Raw genomic sequence first — 26,789 nt, 5'->3', positions numbered from 1 at the left:
TCAATTACGATGATCACATTGCAAACAAGCAGCTGCTGCAGCTGATGTGCTTTTGCCTCGTGCCTCGTGCTTTGGCCAAGAGGCTAATAAATACGCCTAAGCACTGTCATTCCATTCGAAATGACAACGCCAAGCAAATTACTTCAAATCAACGAGGGACGACACACAAGTTTCAGAGTATGAATAACGACTGTGGAGAGAACTGTTCGAACAACCCTCGCAAGTAACCAGAGACGTAAGGCAAGGAAAGACCATTAACTGAGCAAAAGGCCTTACGCCTTCCGCCTTTTGGTTGTCTGATGATTGCCTACAGCCTTCGGGCCGCCTGCAACAACGTGGCGTATGCGCAACGTATACAAGTAATAACATGCCCGGCAGCGAGCATAAAAATCTGCGATGACAATGCGTGTGTGTGCCATAAAAAGGCTTTGCTTTGAGCATCAGCAGCAGCAGAATAAAGTCATCCTCTTGAATCTCTCTCTCTCTCTCTCTCTCTCTAAGCACATTCGTCGCGACTTTGGGGTCGCATAAAAAGGTTTCGCCCGACGGCGACGGGCATAATGCCGCTGATTGATTTACCTGTGTGTGAGAGTGTGTTTTGGGCGTGGGTATAAAATTGATGTGTCCCATTTGAGACAGCTGAATTAAAAGCAGGAGGCGTGAGAAGGTCAACACTGCAGCTGCCTGCTGTTGCTCTTTTCTTTCCTTGAGGCGGTGTCAGTTTTCTTCAGAAGTTACAGTTCAGCTTAAGCTCTCTATCGACTGCCCCCAGCAGCAACAGTAGCAGCACAATCCGACAGGCGAACAGCAAAACTTGGTTAGTTAAAAGTGTTTGTCATTGTTGACACCTTTCGTCTTGTCTCGAGAAACTTGAGACAGCGACTTCGTCTCCAGCTCTGACTGCGACAATGACAGCAAACAGCGCAACGCAAAAGGGCAAAGTTTTCTTTTGCCTTGAATACCCTGGAACGGACCTGAGGGGTATGATGCAGCTAACCAGCATTTCTTGCTTTTAACTTTGAACTTTTTAGTTGAAATTCGCGTCAGCGTGTCAACTCCAGCTAGAATTGACTTTTGAGCTCTTCTTTCGGCTATGCTTAGTAAAGCTGTTCGCAGGGGGCGTGTCACGTTGATTGCTGTTAAATATTTGGCATCGCGGCATCGCGCAAGTTTCGTAAATCTAATTTATTACATTGGCCAAAGCAGTTTAAAGCCTAACTGGCAACGACACACCAACAACACGCATATTGAGTTTCCTTATTCTGTGTGTGTGTGTGTTTTGCGTGGGTTTATTGGCATTGGTGTTAAGTCAGCTTTTGTTCTGCGGCGTTTGCCACAGATTTGCGAGCTCATGTGACTTTTAGACAAACTCGCGCCACACACACTCTCTCTCTCTCTGTTTTGCTTTCTGTGGCGTACCCCAATTTGCTGTTATGTCTTCATATCATTTGCTGTAAGACGAGACACAACCTCAGCCACACGCGCCATTTATCATTTCGCTTGGGAAATTTGAACAGTTTCAAGTGGCCCAAAAGAAAAAGTGATGGAGCAGCCATCGAGAGCACACACTCACACTCCCACTCATTCGCTGTTATCTGCTCCATTTAAACTGCAGTTGAACTGCAATCGAGTTGGCATTTCATTACGGCCAGCCATAAAACCAACAGCATCAGCAGTTGCCAAAAAAAAAAAGCGAAACTTATCAACGTAAACAATTCAAGCACTTCAACTAGTTTCAGGCATCTCAATAGTGCTCCAGATAACTAGAGAGAGGAGAGCACAGCACAGGGGAGGAGAAAGTGTAGAGCATACTTGTGGCTTGCTAGATTGCATAAAGAAAAGTTCGAGGAAAGACACGCAAACAAAAACGGGAGCTACGAAGGAGACAAATTTTTATGAGCAAACTTTCAATTACCGAACTTTTTTGCTGCTTGAATTACTTTCGAAATGTCTTCACATACGGACTCACACAGACACTCACACATGTGTGACACTCACACTCTTGTAGTTATGAGCGCTGTCTGCTGGCAATGTGTTTTCAATGCGGTGGCAGTCACAGCACTCCACAGCACAACATTCACCTGACCTTCAAGTGTTTGGGCCATTCATAATGTGCCCACGTTTATTACTTTCGCAATTCTCTGCGAGTCAATTTACGAGCGGCTTTTCGCAATTTTTCAACTTGTTACTTAGCTTCAGCAACTTGAGCAATATTTGCCGCATTTTTGCAAAAGACTCTTTTTAAGCAATATTCGCGCTGGAATCCAGGACAAGAACTGGCCAAAAAAAAGCAAAGCAAAGTACAGAACAGAACGAAGCGAAGAGTTTCAGTAGCAATTTTAGCGCCAGCTGCTGTACACATAAACATAAATCATAATCTGTTGGCACAGTACATAAATTATTGACGCTAAAGAGTTCACAATGTGCAAACAACACTCAGTACACACACCTCCTAAGCACACACACTCCACACACACACACACACACACACACACACACACACACAGTGATAATAGCTACTAAACACCTACTTACAGTTTGGAGCGCAGTTATTAAAATGAAAGGCAAGAGCAGCAGTCGATGTGGAGCTGAGCTACATTTCACTTACCACAAAAGGTGAAGAAAGCGGGAGAGGGGAGAAGGAGCGAATGAAGAGAGGAGCGGGGAACAGTTTATCTAGGGTCTGTGAAAGCATTTTGCCAGCTTTTTCTTTAATGGCTGCATATGCAGTCTGTTGTGGCATTAATATCAGAGTAATCGCACTTTCTTTACGCTGCTCCTTTTTCGTTGTGGAACATGGGGCGTATGAGTTATGTGCAGCAGATTCAATTTAGATGTGTTTTAGCAGCAGCATCTACAGCAGCAAGTCAATGGCAATGAGCAAAAACAAACTGCAAAGTGAAAAATATTGATTTTGCCGCAACCTCAGTTTGCACTTTGCTTCATGGTCAGTTTTTTGTTAATGCCTTGCCTTGCTATTAGTAATTGAAGCACAATCATAGTTGGATTGAAAGCACAATATTAAATAGGTTTTGTTTTCAATTATCCTGCTCTTTATTTCAGCTTTTAATACGGTAATTACAAATCATAATTGTCTGTTCTCATCTCAATTTTTATGGCTATAAATCAGTCTATCTGACTTCTGTTTATACTGTCTTTCTTAATTACCTTTCGTTAAATCTTGCTAAGAGTAAACGCAATTTATATATATTATAATTAAATATTAATTTTTAATTAAGTATAATTAATAAATTTCAAAGACTGAATTTCAATACTATACTTCAATCGAAAAGTATTTACTTTATTGTGTTGACTTTATTGTTGCTTTCTGCTTAGAACTCTTCATCAACATTTTTTGTTCCCACTCAATCTCAACTTTTATAGCAATAAATTCCTAACTGTTTAGCTTAGCTTTCAGTTATAGCTTTTTATTTGTGTTGTCTGTACTTTAGCTAAAATAAAAAATCTTTATTAAGTTGAGCATATTTCAAAGTTAAAACATTTTATGCTTTTTAGTTTACTCAACAAGTTTTCACTCATCCTGTGATCCCTTTATTGTTTCTTTCTACTTCAATTGCTCGGATTCTTTAGGGTACTATGAGTATATAAATGTATATTATAATTTAAATACTTAGAATATGTGTATCAAAATTAGCCCGTTAACACCCAATCTTAACTTATGTAGCAATAAATTCATTTCTGTTTAGATTTGTTTTTTGTTACAGACTTTCATTCATTTTGCCAATAGCTTTTATTAAGTAAGTTAAAAATATTAAAATCAAATATACCAAGACCTGTTTTTCATGCTCACTTTTTGCATAAGCTTGGCATCAGTAATTGCAATATTTTAATTGACGTATGTACAGCAAAATAAATACTCTTTGTACATCCTAATTTACATGGTTACCGCACAGCAAACATTGAAATCAAAAAACTGCCTCGATAAATTCATCTCTGTCTGGCTTTGTTGTTTTGCTGTCTGTTTTCGATGGCTACTTTTTCATGTTGCATGTTGATTGAGCTGTCAAAATCGTAGCCACCTCTCGACTGTGCAAATTTATATAGCTTAATTCCTTGCGACTGTCAATTCGAATCCTTTCAGTTCGGCTTGTTGGCATCAGTCGCATGTATTTGGTAGTAGACATGGCAATTTAAGTTGCCTTCCGGGCAAGTGCAATCTATATGGCTTAATTCCTCGGCTGTCACATCATTCACGATTAACTCGACTCTGTCAATGCAGCGACACATCTAAAAATAGATTCAACACAATTTTCCCAAAATCTCAACAGACCACAAATACACATACACATACACACACTCAGTCTAGAGGCGTGCCAACAACATGCGCAAAATAAAAAAAGAGGAAAACAAAATGTGGATGGAGAAAAAAATCAGAAAACTGGCATTTAAATTTCTATTGGCGTTTTGCAGTTTGCAATCCAAACAAAATTGACAGCATCAAAAGGCGGCAAACAGAGATCGACAGAGTGAGAGAGAGATATAGAGAGAGACGAGGTAAACAAACACCAGCAACAACAACAGTTTCGACACCAAAGTTTAGTTGAACAATCTGTTGTTGGGTTCGAATTCCAGCATCAACATTGCCATCACCATCACCATCGACATCGACATCGCCATCGTCATCGACATTGCCAACGGCAGTCTCATTGATGAATGCTGATTTGGTTGCGAGCCCTTTGCGGAGGTAAACAGAGTGCCAACAAAATGCTACACGAAATGCACAAAATGAATGAAATGTGCTCGAAATTTACGCGAAATGTTCACAAAAATGCTCTCTTAAATTTACTGCAAAGCCTGCGCCCTTTTCCATGTCCTTTCATTCCATGTTAAAGGGCTTCATTAAAGGGGAAACTGTAAAAAAAAAAGAAATCGTACGTGTTGCCATTTAAATTTGTCAGTTCCCAAAGCAGCGTCAAAGCAGGCAGCGCATTCGTTTTTAGATTTTAGCAATTTATGGGTACAAATGGGGTATATTAGACTAGGGAGGAGAGGAGCTTAGCTTAAGCTACAGTAGTACAAATACATAAAACAAAAGTTGTAGATTACAAAGTAGAGAACATTATGAGAGCTTTTCGATCTTCGAGATAATTTCTTGACCCACAAATTGCAAAAATAAAAATTAAAGAATGCTTCAATAATCTTTTTGAGATTAAAAACTCTTTTTTTAGATCGAAAAGCACTGCAATTCCAGAATTTTTTTTCGTGTTTCATTTTCATCTATATTTTAACGGCCTAAATCAAAGAACATTTCATCTTGATTTTAGATGTTGTTGTATGTGTTTAATTTTGATTATTTGGCTTTGTTGAATTAGGAATTTACTCCGGAATATCAAGAATATTATATAGATTTAATGTAAAATTTTTATCCTGATTTAAAAATCCTTCTTGGATCAATTTTGACATCTATGAGAATGATTTATGAATTTATTTTTAGCACTAATGACACACTTCATGTTGTACATTCCATCTAAAAGATCAAATAATTATTTCTATTTTGCTAATATACTTTTTCAATAGATAAATTGTATTTTCAATACAATATTTGAACTATTGATCCTTTTCCTTTGAATAACTTAGCTTTATTATGTCTATATTCGATAATTATTATAAGCATAGTAATATTGGTAGCAAATTTAAGGACTTAACAACTTTAAACAATTTACTTAAAAATTATTAATTTTAAGGATTTTAATTATTTTTCGTTCGTGAACGATCGGACGACAATATTATCGATGCATATTAGACCGGTAATTTTACACGAAATTTTAATCCTTATTTATACCATCAAATACGGTGAGAACTTCTGTTAAATATTGGTTCTTTTATATGAAGCTTAAGCTTTCTTGATTAAGCTTCTAAGTTCAGACTTTTGAGCCCAATCTTCTAAGCTCTATTTCTGAGTTCAAACCGATAGAAGTTACGCAGCTCCGTAGTTTTATTAGAGATTAGAGTTGTCTAAGGTGTTTAATCTGGTTATCATTACATTCTGCAACCATATTACATGCAAAATAGAATCTTTAAGCTTCTTCTAACTCTTTTAGGGTATCCCTAGAGCTGCATGGTTGCGCTTTGCTCTGCCACACTTGAGCTTAAAGTGGGAGCACTTTTTTAATGAAGTTGTCGGTGCAATGCTGAAGGACACTTGGAAGATAAATCACTGGGTCAGGATAGAGGTCGTGTGGTTTACCATGAATCATACCAGCCAAGTGGCAAGGCTACCAAGCAGGAGGGGGAAGGGCGAGAGAGCAGTAGGCATCGATTGTGCTGGGTCAGCAATTAAAAGCACATAATTCATGCATCAAATACAACAACCACAAGCTGTAACTGTGGTAAAAAAAAAACCGGGGAAGGGGGAGAATTTGGCTTTTTAAAGGATTAAGCTGGTTGAGGAAACGTAGGAAGCGGCAGCATAATTAAATTGTAGAACTAATTGGGCTAGAGCTGCCAGCTGATGATGGAGCAGCCACAGTCAGAGCTGACGTCTCTTTAATTATACGCAAAAGAACACGAGAACACGGAAGAAAATGTTGCGTCCCACTGCGGCGAATGAGGGAAAATTTCATTTCGACAGCGAAAATAGCCAGGGAAAAAGGCCCCCGAAAAACTAGAAATAGCATACAGAGAGAGAGAGAGAGAGAGAGAAACGAAATGAAGGTGGAAAGCAACGTGTAGCGACAGCTGCGACAATGACACATGATTATCAGGCAACAACATGGCTGTTATTGTAGTTTGCCTGACCTGCAGTGGTCTCTCCCTCAATTCCAAAAGCCAGTCCACTCTCTCTCCCATGCTCGCTGGTACCTGGCAGCTGCTGTGGCAAAACATATTATAACATATAGCTGGGCATTAGGTAGAAGCTTGGCCAGGACACGACGACGACAACGACGTCGTTGTTCTTGTTGTTGCTGTTGCCTGTGGCCAATGGGCATGTCTTGCTGCTGCTGCTGTTGCTGCTGTTGTTGCTGTCGCTGGTACGACACGAGCCATTATGCATGCGTATGATTAATGAGATCATGTTTCTGTTGATGTGCTCAGACCATACAATATATAAACGTACGTACGTACGAACGAGATATGTATGTTAGGTGGTAGCTGAGGCGGCTAATAGCCTTTTGAGCCAGCACAACAACAGACATGACACTGCCTGGCGGATAAGGCCCCCAAACAATATTGTTAACTGTCCGTAATCCGTAATCAAACATTTCAATATCTCTCCCACTCCCACTTCCAATCACCCTCACACTCGATATCTGTATATCTACGCTTGACAAAGTCACTCGAGAGAGGCGAAAACCCAGCGGGTTAGAATGTAAATGCAACGCATTTGGCATTGCCACAGCAACCACAATTGTTGTGCGAGAGTTGTGTGTATGTGTGAGTGTGTTGGAGTGTTAAAGTGTCTGTGTGTGTGTGTGTAGGGCGAACATTTTGGACGCAAATCCACTTCAATTTGGTTTCGTTGGCCTTGCGACCGCATCACAAATTCATGACTCTTTGCCCAAAAATGCAGCCGTCACTCACACACTCGCACTCACACACACACACACACACTCTAACACTCACACTTGCACACGGATTGGGGTTAGCCATCAATCAAGTGCAGAGGAGCCAAAGGGGCAACATAGGGCAAGGGCATAAGGACAGCGTATTCACTAAAATCGTTTGAAAAATGTTAAAATCCAAAAAATCGTCACACTAACAAACAAGTAAGAAAGTTACTGTCGAGAGTGCTCGACTGTAAGATACCAGCTACGCTATTGTAAATAAAAGGAAAAGAGTGCAGTATTAATTTAAAAATATACCGAATTAGTATACCGCAAAAATACTATAAATACTATAGAGTGCCAAATATACCAGATTGTCAGCCAAGGCAACTAAGATCCGAGTCCATCAAAAAATATTCTGATTGCTACATTACGGATATCAATATACTATTAAATTGAAAATATGCCATACCGTACAGAATTGTCAGTCAGAGCAACTATGGCCCGCATTTAAATTCTCAGGAATCATTAATTCTACACCGTTGTTATTATTGTCTGTACTAAAATTCACGACTGTAGCCTCAAAATTTTTGTTAATGTAAAGAGGCAGAAGTGGGCGTGACCACAATTTGAAACAAACTTGATCTGCGTGCAAATATAACAAATGCTGTCGAAAAAAATTATAGCTCTATCTCTTATAGTCTCTGAGATCTATGTGTTCATACGGACGGACAGACAGACAGACGGACAGACATATCAAGAATATGTACAGTTTATGCCTCCTTCTGCTTGTTACATACATTTGATGTCGGCACAAATATATACCCTTCTACCCTATGGGTAGCTGGTATAAATACTGTGCGCCACGTGGCGTATGCGTGTTATTCAGCGTCATCTAACCTCATCGCAATCGAGCGACAACCGCTTATAATTATCCGCGTAACATTTTAATAATTTTAATTTATTTTTAATTAACTAGCCACGAGAACATTTGACAATTTGGTTTTACAAAATTGACGCTTTGAACTCTCTCGTGTCGCGAGAATTTCGTGGCTGAAATCGTTGTCAGTCCGCGCGACAGCAGCTTAGCCCTTTGTTTCACAGGCAGTTCGCCAGTCGCGAGTTTGCCGCTCAGCTGCACACAATGCTTGTACACACACATTTTAATTTATTGCCAGCGCTGTCTGTTTTTGGGGTTGTGCTGACAGGCGATTTAGATTGATTGTCGCTGGGCCGAGCGAGAGAGATTAATTAATAAACGCAGTCGTCAATGCAAAAACTAATTTATAATTGTTTTTTTCGCTGCCGCTGCTTTGTGTTGCACGCTGCAAATTGGCCAAGACACGCCTTCGACACAGACTGGCCTTGTAATTTATATTTGACGTTGTTTTTGGCATTCATTAGGCTGTCGCTGTCGCTGTTTGCTGTTTGTTGTTTGCTTCTTGCTGCTTTCAAAGGTGTCGCGAGCGCGTCAAGCAATTCTCGAAATTAATTTCATTTCATTGCGCATTTGTTTTGACATCCCTTGAGGGGGCTGAAGCTTAGCTGACGCTTAAATTAAACGCCAAATATTGCTAAATCGCGTTGAAGGACAAAAATTAATTAACAATACCCCGGCGTCATAGTCTCAGCTTCAATAACTTTGTTCGCATCACATCTCAATGGCTGGCTGGCTGGCTGGTGGCGAGGCGGCCGACGGTGCGTATGATTAATATGGTCAGGCATTTAAGTGACCTCCCGGCGCACGTGTTTGGCATTTCTGTGTGCGGGGCGTTCCATTGCCCTTTTTACAGTTTTAAATTCAACACTGCCACGCCCACCAACGCCTACAGCCGGCCTACGCACATTTCACTCAAGTCCCGCCCTCTTCCCTTCGTCTTTTGTATGCTCTCCCCCACACATAAATCTCTCAAGTGTCACATAAAATTTCCGCACATGTACGGAATCAAAATGAAAAGCAACAACAAAAAGAGTGTAAAAAATAAAATTGCGACAGGCTTTTTACAGACAACGAATAGCGAAATACACTAAAATAAAGAACGTATTAGTTGAGTGTTGATAAAAACATTATAATTTATAATTTATTCATTTTAAATTGAAACTTTATTCAATGAATAACTAATAGTAGGCACACAATTGTTAGAAAATTGATTACAATGCACTATTATAATAGTTTAACAAGCTAAGATTAAAAAAAAGAAAGAAAGAAGATTAATTTAAGTGTGATTTTTTCTTAAGACTTTATAAAGCGCCATCATTTTGATTGGAGTCTATGTTTCATAAATAGTTAATAAATAGTTGAGTTGAGAAAGAAAAAGATTGAATGTTACCAAACATTCGTTTTTATTTGAGATTGCATTAAGCTGCATTATCTTAAATTGAAACTGTATTAAATAGTTATTAGTTCATTTAGAAACATAATTTCTTTAACACACGTCAGCATAGTGGACACATTAGCTGAGAGTTAATCGAGAAGAGAAGTTTAAATTTCATAAGTTAGAATCCTTTTAAGTTGGTTCAATTTAAATGGAATCTTTATTTAATGTATCGTTACTAGTTTATTTGAAAGTATTATTGTATTACAATAAACTATTGTAGTGAGTAAATTAGCTGACAGTTTGTACAGCTGAAGTTTAAATTTATCTGAACTTAATTCTAGACTTTATAAAGTGGGCTCAGCTTAAAGGGAAAATATATATATATACAGAAACGTTATTTGATAAACAAAATTCATAGAAAATATATTGCTATAAACGATATCTTTGTAGTTGAAGAAGTAGCAACATTTATTTGCTCAGAAGTTTTTAAACTCAGATTACTTACTAAACCAAATAAAATGAATTTTAAAAGCAAAAGTGCTGCATTAGCAGACTTAAACTCTCTCCATAGAAAGTGTATTTCTTTTACTAAGTATAAGCAACAAAAAAGAAGGGGAAAAGTGAGAGTGAGAGTGCGAGAGAAAGTGAAGCCGTTGAGATGGCGGCACTCAGAGACCATGGTGCAATAAGTCAAGTTATCAAAGTTAATAATTCTTAATGTTAGTGCATAAATAAGACGGGGGCAATGAGGGGCAGACGACAGAACGACAGTCAGAGAAAGCGACTGATACAAGCAGCGCAGAGGGAAACCAGAGGGACAGCAGAAGGACAGAGGAACAGACGATATGTCACTGGCAGTGCCCATAAAAGTATGCTACATGGCAGGCAAAGCGCAGAACTTCAAATAAATACAAAGATGAATTTTTTGTAAATTTATGCAAAAAGGCAGCAAAGCAGCAAAGGCACAAAAATGAGTAAGAGAGAGTGAAAAAAAGAAAGAAAAAAAAGACTGAACTGATGCCTAATTTGCATAAAGAAATCGGCTGGCGGCAAACGAAAACGCCGAAATATGACTGTGACTCTGGCTCTCTCGCTCGCACACACTATACCTCGCTCACTCTCTTGCACCTACACACGCTGTATGTGTGTGTGTGTGTGAGTGCTGCCAGTTCAGTGGCGCGGCAAATATGAGACTCAAAGTGTTCATGCTGACATCGCGACATAAAATTGTATACACACACACACATATGAGCTCTGTGTGTAAGTGTGTGTGTGTTTGTTTATATAACAACTGTTTCCTTTTATTTGGCAGGCCTTTTGTGGCTAATAGCGCACACAGTTTGCCCAGCCAGCGAGAGAGAGAGAGAGAGAGAGAGACAAAAAGCAAGCGTAAATGCCACAAAAGCCTCGCAATAAAGCGCACAATGATCCATGCACACACCAGCAGCAATAACTGTATATCTGTATATATATATGCATGTGTGGAAGGGCAGAAGAATTTGTCATTTGACCATTGGCAGCATTGTTGTGGTCAAGTCAACAGTTATCGGCTTTGGGATTCCCTTTTTATCAAGGTCTATATGCATATGTTGCTTGTCCATTTCGTTGTCCTTTGGATTTGTCCAATTGGAAACGACATTAATTTTAATGTAAACCCGATGACTCGATAAATACGCAAATCTGCCCATACAGAACTACGGTATTATTAAGGTTGTCCCATCAATATATTACCATTTAAATTTAACCCTCTCCTTTCTCTCTCCCACATTTGATGGCGAAATACTGAGAATCGCTGAGGGAGGCACATTTTTATTGCACACACATTTTCTGCTTAGCACTAAACTTGAGAAGCGCTGCGAAAGGCGCCTAAACTGTAATAATCTGAACAAACTATTACTGCTTGAGGCATGTCGCGTAATAAAAGCGAAAATCTTGATTATTTTAAAGAGGAAAGCGTGGGACTTAAAATTGTGATGTATAAAAAAATGAAAAAAAAAAATGTATTTCATAAGCTTGGAAATAGTATGATGTCTTCAATCTAAGAAGAACAATACTGATTTTTTGGAGTTTTTAGTTTTTCAGCTGTTTAGATTCTGATTTATTAAATAGTTGAACCAATAATAAGCAATAAGGTACCATAGCAACATATTTTAGAAAAAACTCATTCAGGCCAAACCTCATACTCATATCATAAGGACGTATGGAGTATTAAAAACTGAGATATCTGTCTTTAAATTTAATGAAAAATAAAAAATTGTATGAAATTTTAAATCTAAAATATTATTTAGAGTATAAGCTAGTAACTATGACTTTCAGCTTTAAATTTATTTAAAATTACAAAAATATTAGATTATTTGATATCGGAAAAGATGAATGATGGGATCTTGGAAAAGTTTAACTATACCTTTAAATGTATTAAATCTGCTTAAAACTAAGCATATGAAAAAAGGAGAGTAAAATGAGTTTAATAGTCTGATTGCACTTTTCATTTTATTCTGCTTGGTTATCAAATTTCAAAAGAGAGCTTGGAGAACTAGGAACCAATTCCCCTCATCTATAAATGTATTTAAGGTGCTTGAAGCTATGCAAATAAAAAAGAAAAGTAAAAAGAGTTTAAAAGTCTGATCACACTTTCCGTTTTAGTCTCCTTATTTATTTATTTGGACGTTGACGTACTAACGGCAGTACCATCAAGTGGCCCAGCGATACCAAGCACGGGCTTGTTGACGCGCGGACAAAACAAAATAAATTTGTAAACAGCATGCATTAAACGAAAACCGCGAATAAATATTAAAAGACGCTGGACAGCTAATTAAATTAGATTAAAAATATGTTAGAATAAATGTATAATAAAATAAATAACAATTAAATACTCGATAAATAAGCTAATAATAAAGTTTTAAGCAAAGGAATAGATTTACTAGAGCAAACTACGTTATTGAGATTATTATAGTTCACACACAGAATACGGAAGGGATTATGGACATTAACATTTGAATAGATAGCTTAGAGAACTAGCAACTAATTTCACTCTATCTTTAAATGTATTAAAACTGCTAAGAACTAAGCAAACGGAAACAAAGTAAAAAGCGTTAAATAGCCTTGTCACACTTTCCTTTTTAGTTTCTTTACTTATCACATTTGAATAGTTAATTGACTCGTGTTTTGTTTCTTTTCTTCATCACTACAATTGCCATTGAGTCACTCTCTAGTTGTCGCAAAGATTCTCAGCAAAAATTGTGCAAAATCTTGGCACACATTCCATGTTTAACATGCTGTCAGTGGAGCTATCTTAATAAAAAGTTCAGCAATCTTGAAACTGCATAAAAAGCACATAGAAAAGTTGCTTAAAGCTGAAAGCGCAAAGCTTATCTCAGTGTTCCTCATTCGCTGTTCATCTGTGAGACAAAGAGGCACTTGAAGCACAGCTATTATCATTGGCGTATTACCATTAAGATGGAGAGCAACATGAGAGCACGTTTGTCTCCTCGTGAGTTGGAGATGGAGATGCAAGATGGAAGAAGGCGATTGTAGGCGTAAGTTGCCCCTTAAGCAGTTAGTTAATTAGCTAAGTTCTCTGTCTCTGTCTCAGTAACTTTTTAAAGAAGTCGCTCGACTTAGTTGAAATTTATGAAAATAACTTTAAGCCAAAGGCAACTAGAAAGTCAAGGCAGAAACAGTTCATTGTGCCACATTTCATTTGGCTAAAAGTCTGCGCTCGTGTTGGCCGTAAATGATGCCCTCGAGCTAACAGCGAGCTGAAGCTAAGCTGGCCTGAGCTGGCAGAGCGATTGCATCATTTTCTTGGACATGACTGCAATCTTGTGGGTGGAGGATAAAAGGGAGCTGCGTTGCAGGAATAATGCTGTTAGCTGCCAACTGCCAACCAATTGGGAATACTCAGTTGGTTTTAAACCTGGACATCATCGCTCGCGTCTGCTTTTCGCAACTCTCCAAGGTGATTATTTTGCATTTGTTGTGCCAATTTCATTCTAAAACACTTGGGTTTGGCTAAATCTCTCATATTTTGATTTCATTATTCAGTTTATATACTTTGCGTTTCACCTGCTTCCCCTTCTCTACCTGCTGCCAAGGACTACGAGGATAGCCTCATTATAAACGTAATGCTTCGCTTCTAAGCGAGATCTATTTTTGTCTATTTGCTCAAATGATTTCCTACTTATTGTTGCTCTTTTGCTTAATGCCTCTGTTTTGTTATAGTTGTTGTTCTTTTTGTTTTTGCTGCTGAAGCAATCATTTTGATTGCTGCGGTCTTTACTCTGTCCATCCCTCTGTCTGTCTGTTTGTCTGCTGCGCCTCTTTTTGTTTGCTTACTTTTGGATCGTTTAATTTTATAACATTTTTCCATATTGTTGTTTTCTTGTTGCATACCCATTACAATTGTTTTAAAGTGGGGTATATGGAGTAAGCCTAAAAGCCTTTGCCGAACAGTTCAATGCCTTAAATCTGTCAATTATAGTATAATCTATGGCTTTTTGTTTATGTTCGTATAAGCTTGAAATACTTCCTGGTTTTGGTTTCAACAATGAATGCAAATTTAAAATAATTCAGGCTCTTCAAAAGGATTTCAGATTTTTTTTGTTACAACAAGAGGTAGACAATATATGAAATAAATATGATGCCAGCAGTGAAATGAATTTATTTATTTATTTTTTATTGCATTTTTATATAATTTATGCATTTGATACCGACACTCTAGCCAAAAGGCCTGTGGCATATTATGACTTAGAGCTATGTTCCTTAAATGTTTTTTTTCTATGAATTCAATAAAATAACGAAGTTAGGTTAAAGTTTAATGAAAATTTACTAAATAAGTGTACACAGAGAAGAAAATAAGGATTGAAAAGTAGATCACAAATGATCACAATCACAGAGGAAACAAAATTAAGATTGAAAAGTAGATTACAAACCTTGATTTTAAGAACTTTTCGATTTCAAAATAAAATTCTTGTTACAAGAAAAGTTCTTAAGTACTCAAAGTTCTTAAAATCCAGATTTGTGTTTTACTTTTCAATCTACATTTATTTTTCAGATTTAATATAAAATTGAAAGAAGAATTCTAGGTTCAAAAATTCTTAAAGATTTGGACATTCATGAAATAAAATTATGTTTTTGAGATAAGAATAAAGATAAAATGAAAATAAGAGATGTTCTTGAACTTTGAAAATGACCAAACTATAATTATTGTATAATTTTTATGCTGTTTTAAGAATTTACCTAATAGCATAAGTTCAAAATTGCCTTTTTCGTTCTTTTTATTTTTGCGGTCTCACTTCAAATCGCTATTTACCCTATAGTGTTGGATCACTTCATTATTTTAGCATTTCTTGGACCTAAGTAATTGGAAATTATTTTGCAAATATTGGAGAAACTGTGAAATCATTTACCCCAGGAATTGAAATGGCTGGTGAGTGCAAGTTTAAGATAACTTTTAGCTTCTCATTTCAGGAACTTATAGAGTATCTGCTAGGCGCATACCTCTGCACGACATTCGTAAGTTGTTTTTTGTTTGTTGCTGAGGCGCGCCGCAACAACCTTCATGGTACTGTGCAACCCGAAACACGAACCCTTTGAGCTGCTGCTGTTGGCCTTTTGTCTTGCCATTTGCCATTGCCATTTGCTATTTGCCATTTGCCATTTGGCGTTGCATTGAATTGCAAAATTGTTACACAGCTTCGCACTACGATGCTGAGAGTAGCCTGGCCCCTTCCTCTCCCTCTTCACACTGCACACTCCACATACCCTGCAGCCAGTGAAAGTAGGAGAAAGAGGAGGCTGCGTTCCACATTGCGCTCGACAGGCCGCGTTAAAATCTCCACTGACCGGAAACTAATTTGAAAATGTTATTCATTATGCATAGCACTCGGCAATGGCTGTGTTATTTTTCGCGCACTTCCTGCCTCACTTTTCACAACATTTTCCACCTCCTTCTCTTCCGCTCTCGCTCTCCGTCTCACGTTCTCGTGTTGTTTCTTTTTTTGTTCGTTATGCACTTTTTTAACTATGCACATTTTGTTGCAGTTTCGCCGCTTAGCATGAGTGTGTGTGTGTGTTAGTGTGTGTGTGTGGAAAAGTTGAAGGAAAACTTTTGCGTTGCGTTTGCTCAGATTTTGCATTGGAGTCGAGTCGAGTCGAGTCTGGCAGTGTTTGGTCGGGAGTTTTAACCAGATTGTTGCTTAAAGCTGAATTAGCGGTCGCCGTTTTTTGCTTAAGTAGTTTACATTTTCGTGTGGAAAAAAGGCAAAGTGGAAATGCATTAGATAAGAGCAGCAACAGCAGCAGCTGCAACTGCAGCTGTAAGTGAAAAGTGAAAAGTGCACAAATAAGATGCCGCATAACTCGCAACTAATTCTAATGGAGTGCAGCTCTCTTCTGGCAAAGAGTCTCTTGAGTGTCTCGAGTGACTCTCCAGCCAAAAACACCACAGCAAAAAAAAAAAAAAATAGAAGAGAACATAAATAATAAGTCGACAAATTAAGTTGGCTGTCGCCGAAACTAAAACAATACAAAACGCAAGTGAAAGCTGGAAAAGCCAAAGCTCGCGGAAGGAAGGCTCAAGGAAGCGGAAAATGCATTGCAGCAAACAGTGGAGGAGGGGAAGGGGCAAGCCAAAAGGAAACCCGCAGAAACAATGATAGACAATCGTGGCGAAAGGAATGGCCAACTTTTGCTGCGCCAGAGAAGAGACAAAAGTCTCTCGCAATGGTTTAAGGTTTTAAGCCACGACCCTTAGATAAAAATGCTGGCGTGCGTCGCCATCGCCATCGTCGTCGTCGCCATCGTCGTCGTTGTCGTCGCACATGAACATGAACCAAAATGGCACCCACAAGAGCTTCCGGCAGACATCCGCTTTAACAACTCTGTTATCCACACACTAACACACACACTCGCACACACTCACACACGCACAGTGCAAAATCAGCGACTGCGACAGCGACAAAGTGCGCTCTGCACATTAGCAGGCAGGCGACTGTGGAAACTGGGCAACAGCAACGTTTTTGTCATAAACCCATTAAAAGTCAAGGGCGAAATTCATGTTGCATGTTTACTCATGCATACACACACATCCAAACATACTCGCACACGCACAGAGATAGACAGGCAACTGTTATACCAACAGCAGCAGGAGCAGCTGTGGCAACAACCAAGCAACCGCTGCCAACAAAGTAGCTTTAATTAATGAAACTCATTAAAGGGCTGCCAGCCCACAAAAGCAAAGACAGAGGCAGAGCAAAGCAAGAGTCCTGCTACTTACTGTATGTAGTAGAAGAGCAGCAGGCCTATTCCGACAGACAGACAGACAGTAGAGCAAAGCAAGAAGCGCGCGCTTGACGCTTTGACCTGCCACAATGCGTGCTGCCATACATTAGCCCAGCACGACTTTGGCCTGGCCTAACCAAAAGACAGCGACTACGAGACAGCGGCCACGATAACTCCAATGACTACGACACTCTGGCAAATCCATAACGACGACAACGACTGCTCTCCGACTCGGCCAAGGCAGCCGATGTTGTGACACTTCGGGAAACGAGAGAAAGAAAGAGAGCGAAACGGACATCTCGTTAAACAGGGGCAATGAAAGTTCAATTACTCCGAAAAAGCACAGACACAAAAGGGGAAGGAAATTCAGAAAGCAGTCGAGTAAGCAGTCGCACAAGCAGTGCAAACTAAGCATGGCCCTTATACAGGTGTTATACTACGACAGTGAAAAGTCTTATACTACTTATAACAACGGTCAATTCAAAGTTATCAGAACAAATATTGACTGCAAGCATAAACAAGATTTTAATTTATGTTAGGTGTACTCAATGTATTTGAAATTTATAAGTGACAGCCTCAGTCTCGTTAGTCTCTGTAGAAGTATTATTATGACAACACATGACGTGTGTACATGTGTATAAGTGCGCTCAGATCTACATAATTAATAAATATACAAGCCAACAAATCATGAAAGCTAGACATACTCATTTGAATACGTTTCTTTGAAAATGTAGAAATTCTTATGTATTTATAATTAACTAATAGTTAACGTTTTTGAACTATTATATTTACTATTTATGTTAGTATATTTATATTATATATTATAAGAGTGTCCTGCTTAGCGCAGTCACAAACCTGAAGAAATCCGCCGGTAGTGTCGCTGCAGCAGCCTAAGCAGAAACCTCCCTTATTACCAAATGTGCTCTCAGTAATTCCTGTCTCTCTCTCTCCCACACTCTGATTTTGCTATGTACTCCCTCTCACACGCTCGTTTAGTGCGCGCAAACACACCTGTATGAATCTGCGCTCTCTCGCAGTCGCTCTCGCCAAACACACACAACTCTCGCAGATACATGCGCCACACGAGCTGTTGCTCCTCTGCTGCTGCTGCTGCTGCTGCCAGGACTAGGCCAACAGGCTGCGATTGTGGCTGTAGAGCGAGCAAACAATGCTAACTGTATGTAGCTTTCGCTTTGGCTGGGAAACCAGCGTCAATGCTTTGACAACAACAACAATAGATTGCGCCAATCGTCGCTGCCACATCCTGTGGCATGCCCGGCACCTGCTGCTGCTGCTGCTGCCTCAGCTTTTGCTGCATGCCACAGACAGCACAAAAGCCATTTATTTAGAATGGCAAGCGCAAAACGGAAGCACCAACAAAATAGACAACACGTCAAAGGGGGTTGCAACTACGCACGTTGCCGCGTTGCTGGTTGTTGGTTGCTGGTTGCCACAACAACTGTTGGCCATAACAAGCGTAGAACTTTTAGCTGAAAATTTATTGTTGAAATTCAGAATTTATTGAAGATTATACTAGCAAACGAACCGTATCCACAATGCAATTGAAATATTTGCGCACATTGCTCGAGGGTCAGGTGAGATTTAAAGTCGCTTAAGCAAATAGATCGTCGCGATTCATTGGGAATTTTAATGTAGGAGCAAATTCAACGAATCGCAGGACTTGCCTGGTCCCCTAATCAGCAGAAATTGGCAATTGCCACCGCAGATCGTCACATTCTACTCTACGATGATGCAGGGGAGCGCAGGGATAAGTTTAGCACGAAGCCAGCGAATGCAGCGAATGGCAAGAACTCCTATGTCATCAGAGGATTAGCTTTTAGTCCAGATTCGACCAAGTTGGCTGTGGGGCAGAGCGACAGCATTGTCTATGTGTACAAGCTGGGCGAGTCGTGGAACGACAAGAAGGTCATTTGCAACAAGTTTCCCCAAGCTGGAGCAGTTACTGCTCTAATCTGGCTCACCTCAGGCGCCATCATCGCAGGTAAGCCGAAGTGGAGCTTTTCAAATTGCAAGTAATTTCCTACTTCTGTCTCTTCCAGGTCTTGAGGATGGCAAGATTCGTGCCCTGCACTGCAAGAGCAACAAGTCGCAAAGTCTTTATGGCGGCGACAGCATCTGTATCTCCCTAGCCTCGAATACCAAAGGAACTGGCTTCCTTAGTGGACACAACGATGGCAACATTATTCGCTATTACCTCACGGAGGAGGCCAGCGAACCATTGGGTCGTATTGTTCAGCATCCTGTGCCGCCCTTTGCTCTCGCCTGGCCTCAGGGTGGATTTTGCGCAGGAGGTTGTGATCAGCGCATCATCTTTTACGACAGCGTGGTGAGTAGGGAGTTTTGAGCAAGACTGAAATACTTTGTAGAGGAACGGCCGATGGAGTTCTCCAGATGAATCTCTATGTTGTCAGGTCTAATGAATTGTCCTATTTTAAATTTCTTTTCCTCTCTCTGCCACTAACTCTACGCCTGCTCAGGGTCGCCAGCAGCGCACCTTCGATTTTTCCCGCACGGAAGGAGAACGGGAGTTCACTGTGGCCGCCTGCAGTCCCAATGGTCAGGCTGTGGCCTTCGGCAGCTACGATCGAATAAGGATATTTGCCTGGAGTCCGCGTCAAAGTGCTTGGAGCGAAAGTGCCAGCAAGGAGATTAGCTGTCTATATACTTTAAGTGCGTTGATCTGGCGAAGGGATGGAGCACGCCTGGCTCTAGGATCTGTTAGTGGAGCGGTGTTGCTCTTCGAGTCTGTACTGAAGCGAACCATCTGGCAGGACAAGTTCGAGTTGATCTTTGTGGCACCAAGTCAGTTGCTGGTGCGTTCGTTGGCAGAGCCAACGCAGCAATTAACCATCGAATCACAGCTGGGACTAGAGATTGATGATGTGCGCATCATGGGCAAGGATAACTACTTAGTAGGACGTACTGAGGAGTCGCTTATACTCTGCGATCTTACGCGGAATCTTGCCAGCGAAGTCCCGTGGACAGCATCAGGACGACATGAGCGTTTCTACTTCGAAAACCCGCATGTCTGTCTTGTCTTCAATGTGGGAGAATTGAGCCTCGTGGAATATGGTGACAATCGTATACTCGGCTCGGTGCGCACCGAATTTGTTAATCCTCACGTCATCTCCGTTCGTTTAAATGAGCGTGGCAATGCGCGAGAGAACAAGAAGCTCGCTTTTCTGCTGGATGCCAAGACCATTTGTGTTGTGGATCTGGTCAGTCAACAGGTCAGCGGACAAATTAATCACGAGACCAAGATTGATTGGCTGGAGCTCAGTGAGACGGCGCACAAGCTGCTCTTCCGGGATAAGAAATTACGACTCATTCTTGTTGACAACTATAATGGCAAGAAGCAGACGCTACTCAGCAACATCTCTTTTGTTCAGTGGGTGCCACAGAGCGATGTCGTCGTGGCCCAAAGCAACACCAATCTCGCTATCTGGTATAACATCGATCTACCCGAACACGTGACACTGCAAACCATGAGGGGAGAAGCTATCGAGGTGCTCCGAGAAAACGTTAGTATTAATGGGCTTTTCTCTTTAGGTGCATACTAACTGACTTCATCTTGTGTAGGGACACACTGTGGTGCGCTCCCAGGACGGACCCAGTGAGCATAGCTATCAGCTGGACGAGGGTCTCGTTGAATTCGGTACTGCAGTCAATGACAACGACTTTGGACGTGCCGTGCACTTTTTGGAGTCGCTGGGCGACAAGCCAGCTGCCAAGGCTATGTGGCACAATTTGGCCATTATTTCACTAGAGGAGGGTAATCTGCGAGTTGCCCAACGTTGCTATGCTGCTCTGGCAAACGTGTCGAAGGCTTACTATCTGGCCGAGATGATTGAGCAGGCGGATAATTTTGAGCAAGCCACTGGCAGTCCGGGCATTCATTGTCCCGAGGTGCGTGCCAAGTTGGCGCTGCTCAGCTCCGATCTTAGAGCAGCTGAAAGGATCTATCTCGAGCAAGGTGACATAGAGGCGGCGCTGGCAATGTATCAACAACTGCGTATGTGGGATGAAGCTGTCGCCCTGGCCGAGAGAAGAGGATATGCTCGTCTTGCAGAGCTACGACAGCAACACATGGACTTTCTGCTCGAGACCGATCAGCAGGAGAAGGCGGGCCAAGTGCTTGAGGATGAGGGGGAATTACAGCAGGCAATGGCGCTTTTCCTCAAGGCTAACAAACCTGCTCGCGCGGCACGTCTGGCTCTCAAGACGCCTCATCTGCTGCAGGACGAGCAACTGATGCTGCAGGTAACCGAGGGATTAGTGCACTGTGAGCTTTACGAGCTCGCCGGTGACATTGCTCATCGTCTGTCCCGCCCGGAAGCAGCATTAGCGCTGTATCGCAAGGGAGGAGCTTACGCCAGAGCCTTAGAACTGGCACGTGTGGTGTCGCCTCAGGAAGTGACTGCCTTGGAGGAGCAGTGGGGCGACTGGTTGGTCAGTCGCAAGCAGCTGGATGCCTCCATCAATCACTATATTGAGGCGGGTGCTACGCAAAAAGCGCTTGAGGCAGCTGTGGGTGCAAAGCAGTGGCGCAAGGCGGTGCAAATAGCTAAAGTTCTGGACGAACCTGAGCTCATTCAACGCTACGCTTTGGATCTGTCCAAGCACTTAGCATTTGCAGGGGATTTGGATGGCGCCGAGGATTTATTGGTGCGTGCTAATCTGTACAAAGATGCCATCGAGCTGCTCAATCGCCATGGCAAATGGGAGCGTGCCTACGTGCTTGGCGAAAAATACCTTAAGGCGGAGCAACTGAGAGAGCTTTTTGTGCAACTCGGCAGCAGCCTCGAGGAGCAGGGCAAATACCGAGATGCCGAGAAGGTGCTGATTGCTGTCAACGAACCCGATCTGGCCATAGCCATGTATAAACGCAGGGAGCTTTACGACTCCATGATACGTCTGGTGGAGCGTTACCACAAAGATCTACTGGACAGCACCCATCTCCACCTGGCACGTCAGCTGGAGTCGCGTGGCAAATTCAAGAATGCCGAGCTGCACTTTATCGCATCCGGGGACTGGAAGTCCGCCGTGCATATGTATTGTTCGTCGTCCCGTTGGGAGGATGGCTATCGTGTGGCCAAGCAGAAGGGTACCGAGGGTGCTAGCCAGCAGGTGGCCTACATGTGGGCCAAGTCCATGCCACTCGAGAGCGCTGTGCGTCTGCTTAGTAAACTGGGACTGCTAGACACTGCTGTGGGCTTTGCCTGTGATTCGGGACAGTTTGAATTCGCCATGGAGCTGTGTCGGTTTGCTGGTAAACCCACTGATGAGGTGCATCTGAAGATTGCCATGTCTCTGGAAGATGAGGGCAAGTTCGAAGAAGCCGAGGCAGAGTTCCTGAAAGCTCACAAGCCCAAGGAAGCCATACTCATGTATCAGCATGCGGGTGATTGGACGGCAGCTCTCAATGTGGCCGAGCAGCATTTGCCAGATGCCATAAACGATGTGCTGATTGGTCAGGCATCCGCTGCTCTGGAGACACGCAACTATCAGGACTACGAGATGCTCCTTTTGCGCGCCCAGCGTCCCGATCTCATCATTGATTACTACAAGCAGGAATCCCTGTATGAGGATGCACTTCGTATTGCCGAAGAGCATTATCCCTCGGCCATGAATGATCTGCGTCGCTTGCACGCCCAGCAGCAGCGTGGTCAGCAGCAGGGAGAGGACGTCACCTCTGATTCCCGCGCATATTTGCAACGTGCTGCGGAGTTTGCCAAGCGCGAACAGTTCCGCAAGGCAGCCGAGTGTCTAATGCAAATCGATGCCTCCAATGCCGATGATGCCGGTACTTTAGAACGTGCTCTACTTCGTGCCGCCGAGATAGTCAATCAGTTCCTGGAGGGTAAGGATGCACAGGACTTGGCTCAAACCCTGGGACCACGCCTGTTGGCCATTAAGCAAATTGGACCAGCAGCGCAGCTCTATCTGGCTGCTGATATGCCGAAGCAGGCGGTGGATGTATTTATCCGTGCGGAACAATGGTCGAAGGCACGTCGCCTGGCCAAGGAGATTGATGCCGAGCTGCTGGCCTACGTAGAGCAACAACAGAAATCCCGATTAAAGCATGAAGGCAATGTGGAGCAACTGGCGGACATTGACATCATTAGCGCTTTGGATCTGCTGGCTGAGCAGGGACAATGGCAGCGGTGCCTCGATAAGGCAAAGCAGCTGAATCCCTCAGTGCTGCAGAAGTACGTGGCTGCTTATGCCGCGCAGTTGATACGCGAAAGCGACTGCATCAACGCCCTTGGACTTTATCTCAGCTATGGGGCACCGCCCATCGAGGAGCACTTTAATCTTTACTCGCGCATCGCCTTGGACTGTCTGTCGCTGCGCGAGGAACAATCGGAGGGCGGCAGCTTATGGCAGCGATTGCGTGACTTTCTGTACCGCATGATTATCGGAGTACGCGGCTCGGAGCATGCTCAGTCTGCCTTTGCCGGCAAGGCGGAGCAGTATCTGACCATTGCCCACTATTACGCCACCCGAGCTGCCTGTCGCCCAGTTCCCTCCCTTCAACCGGTGGCAGTACGTCTCTCCCTGGCGTTGCTGCGACACACGGATGTGCTACCCGTGGACAAAGGCTTCTACGAGGCGGGTATGGAGCTGCGTCAAGCTGGACGCGAAGCCGAGGCATTTGTCATGCTCAATCACTACCTAGATGTGTGCGAGGCCATTGAGGAGGGTTCTGGTAATCTAGTGGATCACTCGGATCTGGCGGCCACCGATTTCCCCAGCTCTGTACCACTCCCCGAGGATATACACCTGAAGAACGAGCCTAATTTGCATGAGGAGGTGCGTGAATGGGTTTTGGCTGTCAGCATGGATCAGCAGGTCGATCAGTTGCTGCCCAACGATGATCGTGGTCTCTATGAATCGAGTCTGGGTGCAAATGATATGCCCTGTCTCCTCAGTGGTTATCCTGTGCGTGGACGCCAGCCTGTGACCTTTCAGTCGTCCAACAGTCAGGTCAATCGCGATGTCTGGAGTAAGTTTGCGGTGGCCGTGAAAATGGCGCCTGGCAGCGGTGTCACCGACATCATTGCCTTTGTTGAGAAGTGGCAGGGCACCGCCAACTATGTGATGCACTAGAGAGGAATGAACAATACTCCATAAAATCCTTTAAGATCTATCTGAAATCTGAATAACTAAAGATATTAAAGAAGATCCGAAATGAGGCAATGTCGACATGCGATAAAAGAATAAATCTATGCAATTGCTTTCTAGAAAAAAGATTAAGACGAAAGAATCTGAGGAAACCCTGAATGAATCTCAATGGAAAAATCCATTGAGAAATATTTATTACAAATGAATCTCTAAATCCGCATAAAAACTCTATATTATACCCCAGCAGAAATATAAATAACAAATCAATGCAATTAAGTAATTATATGCTCTATTTAACCATCAATAAATGTTAATTACAATTGTCAGCGATTGCGACCATCATTGATCTTCGCCAGATTTACTTTGTTGAAAGTGCTGCTTCGAGCGATCCCTTTATAATTTGAATGGTGTACGAAACTAGGACGTGCGACTCTCCATCTCTCTTATTGATCGTCTTGCTGTGCTAGGGTAGCTGGGGTACATCAACTGCCTGCTCATCTATTGTTCATTTAACTTTGTCCTGGACTTAGTGAAGCGTATTGAAGAGATCTCCGGCCGAGGGCAGTGGAGCCAAGCCTCCAGTGACATCGGGCAGCTGAGTAAGATCTGGCAGATTAGAAAGATGATCGCGTATCTCCTTTTGCAAACCCAGCATCTTGGCCAGCTTCTTCTTGTGTTCCTGCAGAAGAAGAAGACAGGCAGTTAGACAACAATAGCAGTGGAAGCCAAGCGAAAATGCAAGAATTTTGAGGGAGGCAAAATAATAGGGAATTTAATTCGCAATTCAAACATTAAAACACATGGAGGACGTACATCCAAACGCTGCTCCGCTTGGGCTAGCAGCTCCTTCTGCTCCGCCTGAAAGTCACGCAACATGGCCGCCAGCTTGGTGCGCTCCTCCATTTCGGCAGCGAGACGTGCATTATAATCATTGAGCAGATCAACAGCTTCATTCACCTGCATCCCATAAAAAGTACAACATTAAAGATATATTTTAAATATTGCAAAATATAAACAATTGAAACTCACCTGCCTGGCCAGCACTTTGGCCTTGTCCTTATCCTCTAGTTTGGTAATGCAGCTGATCTCCGATATCTCCGGCGGCAGCTTGGCAATGCGTTCACGAACCAAAGCATCGCTAGACGCCGAATTCTCAATGTTGGTTAGCGCCTTGATGAGTTCCTCGGGCTCTGGGGGCTCGCCCAGCGGCAAATATGGTGGCGTGTGGCCATTCTCCTCCTCCGGGGCAGCAGCTGGCTCTGCAGCAGCAGCCGCTGCAGCAGATGTGGTATGATGCGGCGTTCGCATTCTCTTTGACTTTGATGGCCGCTCCTCATGCTTACGCTTCTCTCGCTTATCCGGCTTTTCTGTTTTGCTGTGCTTCGAATCACTATGCTGTGTTTTACTGCTACCATTACCAGTGGTATTCCCATTGCTATTGCCGGCAGCTCCAGAGCCAGCTGCTGGTGCTCCTGAGGCCGCCTCATGATGCAAACGGGATCGATAATCGGCAATTGTTTTGGCATCGTAGACACCGCGCTCTTGCCATATGTTGAGTATGCGGCCTAGGCTGCCCATCAGTTTGTCCGATTTACAGGTGTCGCCGATGTGGGCAAAGACCTTGGGCAGCACATTGCTGAACTCCTTGCCATATTCAGGCCCTTTCTTTTTGCTGTTCTGGATGACATCGTTGGCCAGGTACATGAACGTCAGTTTTTTAGTCTCCGGCACTGTGATGTATGGGTATTTAATTACTATACCATAATTGTTACGCATTTAGGAAGTTAGTTACCATTTTGTAGCTCCCGTTGCCAGGTTTGAACTATGACAGTGTGATGCTTACGATGATGAATGAGCCATAAGGATAATGTTTGTATGCTCTGTTGGCTGGTGTTCAATTCGGATAGTTTCTTGATCAGCGCGGATTCCGTGAAAGCTGACATTGCAGCGACTCTCACTTACTGGCTCACTCGGCCAGTTTCTATTTATACAACGTCTCGTACACGAAAAAAAGGACAGGAAAAAATAAAACACACGGCCGAAAAACAAAAATAATTCTTCTTCTTCCTGTTAGTGATTGACTAACAGCCCTATAGATACTTAGCATTCGCTTCGAATGTTAATTAACAGCACACAATTATCATAGTTTATTTGTGCACCCGCATATCTTTTGCAATTGGAGGGCTCTGATAAATCTATGTTATATCTCAAAATAATTTTAGCAACACTTTCATAAATAAAAGTTTTACAAAAAGCACGTACTATTCTGTAAAATTCATGTTTGTCATTGCAATCAGCTGTTTATCGGCGCCCAATACTGTTAATAGCAGACGTATAACAGCGACACAACATAAAATGTTTCCCAATAAAATGTGGTGGTGGGTCGATAATTTGTTAAGCGCAATACCCATCCATAACATCAAATGACTTGCCAATCACAGTGAAATATGGTTCTTATAAGTGCTGCCAACTTAGGTGATTTAGTAATAAAGCTTTTTATTTTGTTTATAGGCGCGTATATTTAAATAAATATTTAAAA

General features: G+C 42.2%; 2 protein-coding genes across 2 annotated transcripts; one reads left to right on the top strand and one right to left on the bottom strand.

Annotated features, from left to right (window-relative positions):
• Window positions 1–18,521: 18,521 nt before the first annotated feature.
• LOC132791038 (intraflagellar transport protein 172 homolog) lies at window positions 18,522–24,443 on the top strand. Its single transcript, XM_060799819.1, has 5 exons — window positions 18,522–18,699; window positions 18,761–19,106; window positions 19,165–19,451; window positions 19,603–20,646; window positions 20,705–24,443. The coding sequence occupies exons 1-5, from the start codon at window positions 18,661–18,663 to the stop codon at window positions 24,233–24,235; spliced, it is 5,247 nt and encodes a 1,748-aa protein (XP_060655802.1). The 5' UTR covers window positions 18,522–18,660; the 3' UTR covers window positions 24,236–24,443.
• A 94-nt stretch (window positions 24,444–24,537) lies between these two features.
• On the bottom strand, window positions 24,538–26,346 carry LOC132791039 (regulation of nuclear pre-mRNA domain-containing protein 1B). Its single transcript, XM_060799820.1, has 4 exons — window positions 26,043–26,346; window positions 25,280–25,980; window positions 25,064–25,207; window positions 24,538–24,929 (listed from the first exon to the last, which is right to left on the bottom strand). Exons 1-4 carry the CDS (start codon window positions 26,191–26,193, stop codon window positions 24,777–24,779), a joined length of 1,149 nt encoding a protein of 382 aa, XP_060655803.1. The 5' UTR covers window positions 26,194–26,346; the 3' UTR covers window positions 24,538–24,776.
• Between the last annotated feature and the right edge of the window lie 443 nt (window positions 26,347–26,789).

This window comes from Drosophila nasuta, chromosome 3, assembly GCF_023558535.2.
Source record: "Drosophila nasuta strain 15112-1781.00 chromosome 3, ASM2355853v1, whole genome shotgun sequence".
In the NCBI taxonomy this organism is placed as follows: Eukaryota; Metazoa; Arthropoda; class Insecta; order Diptera; family Drosophilidae; genus Drosophila; species Drosophila nasuta.
Note: the sequence above shows the minus strand (reverse complement) of the source record. Positions and strands in the feature narration are given on the sequence as shown.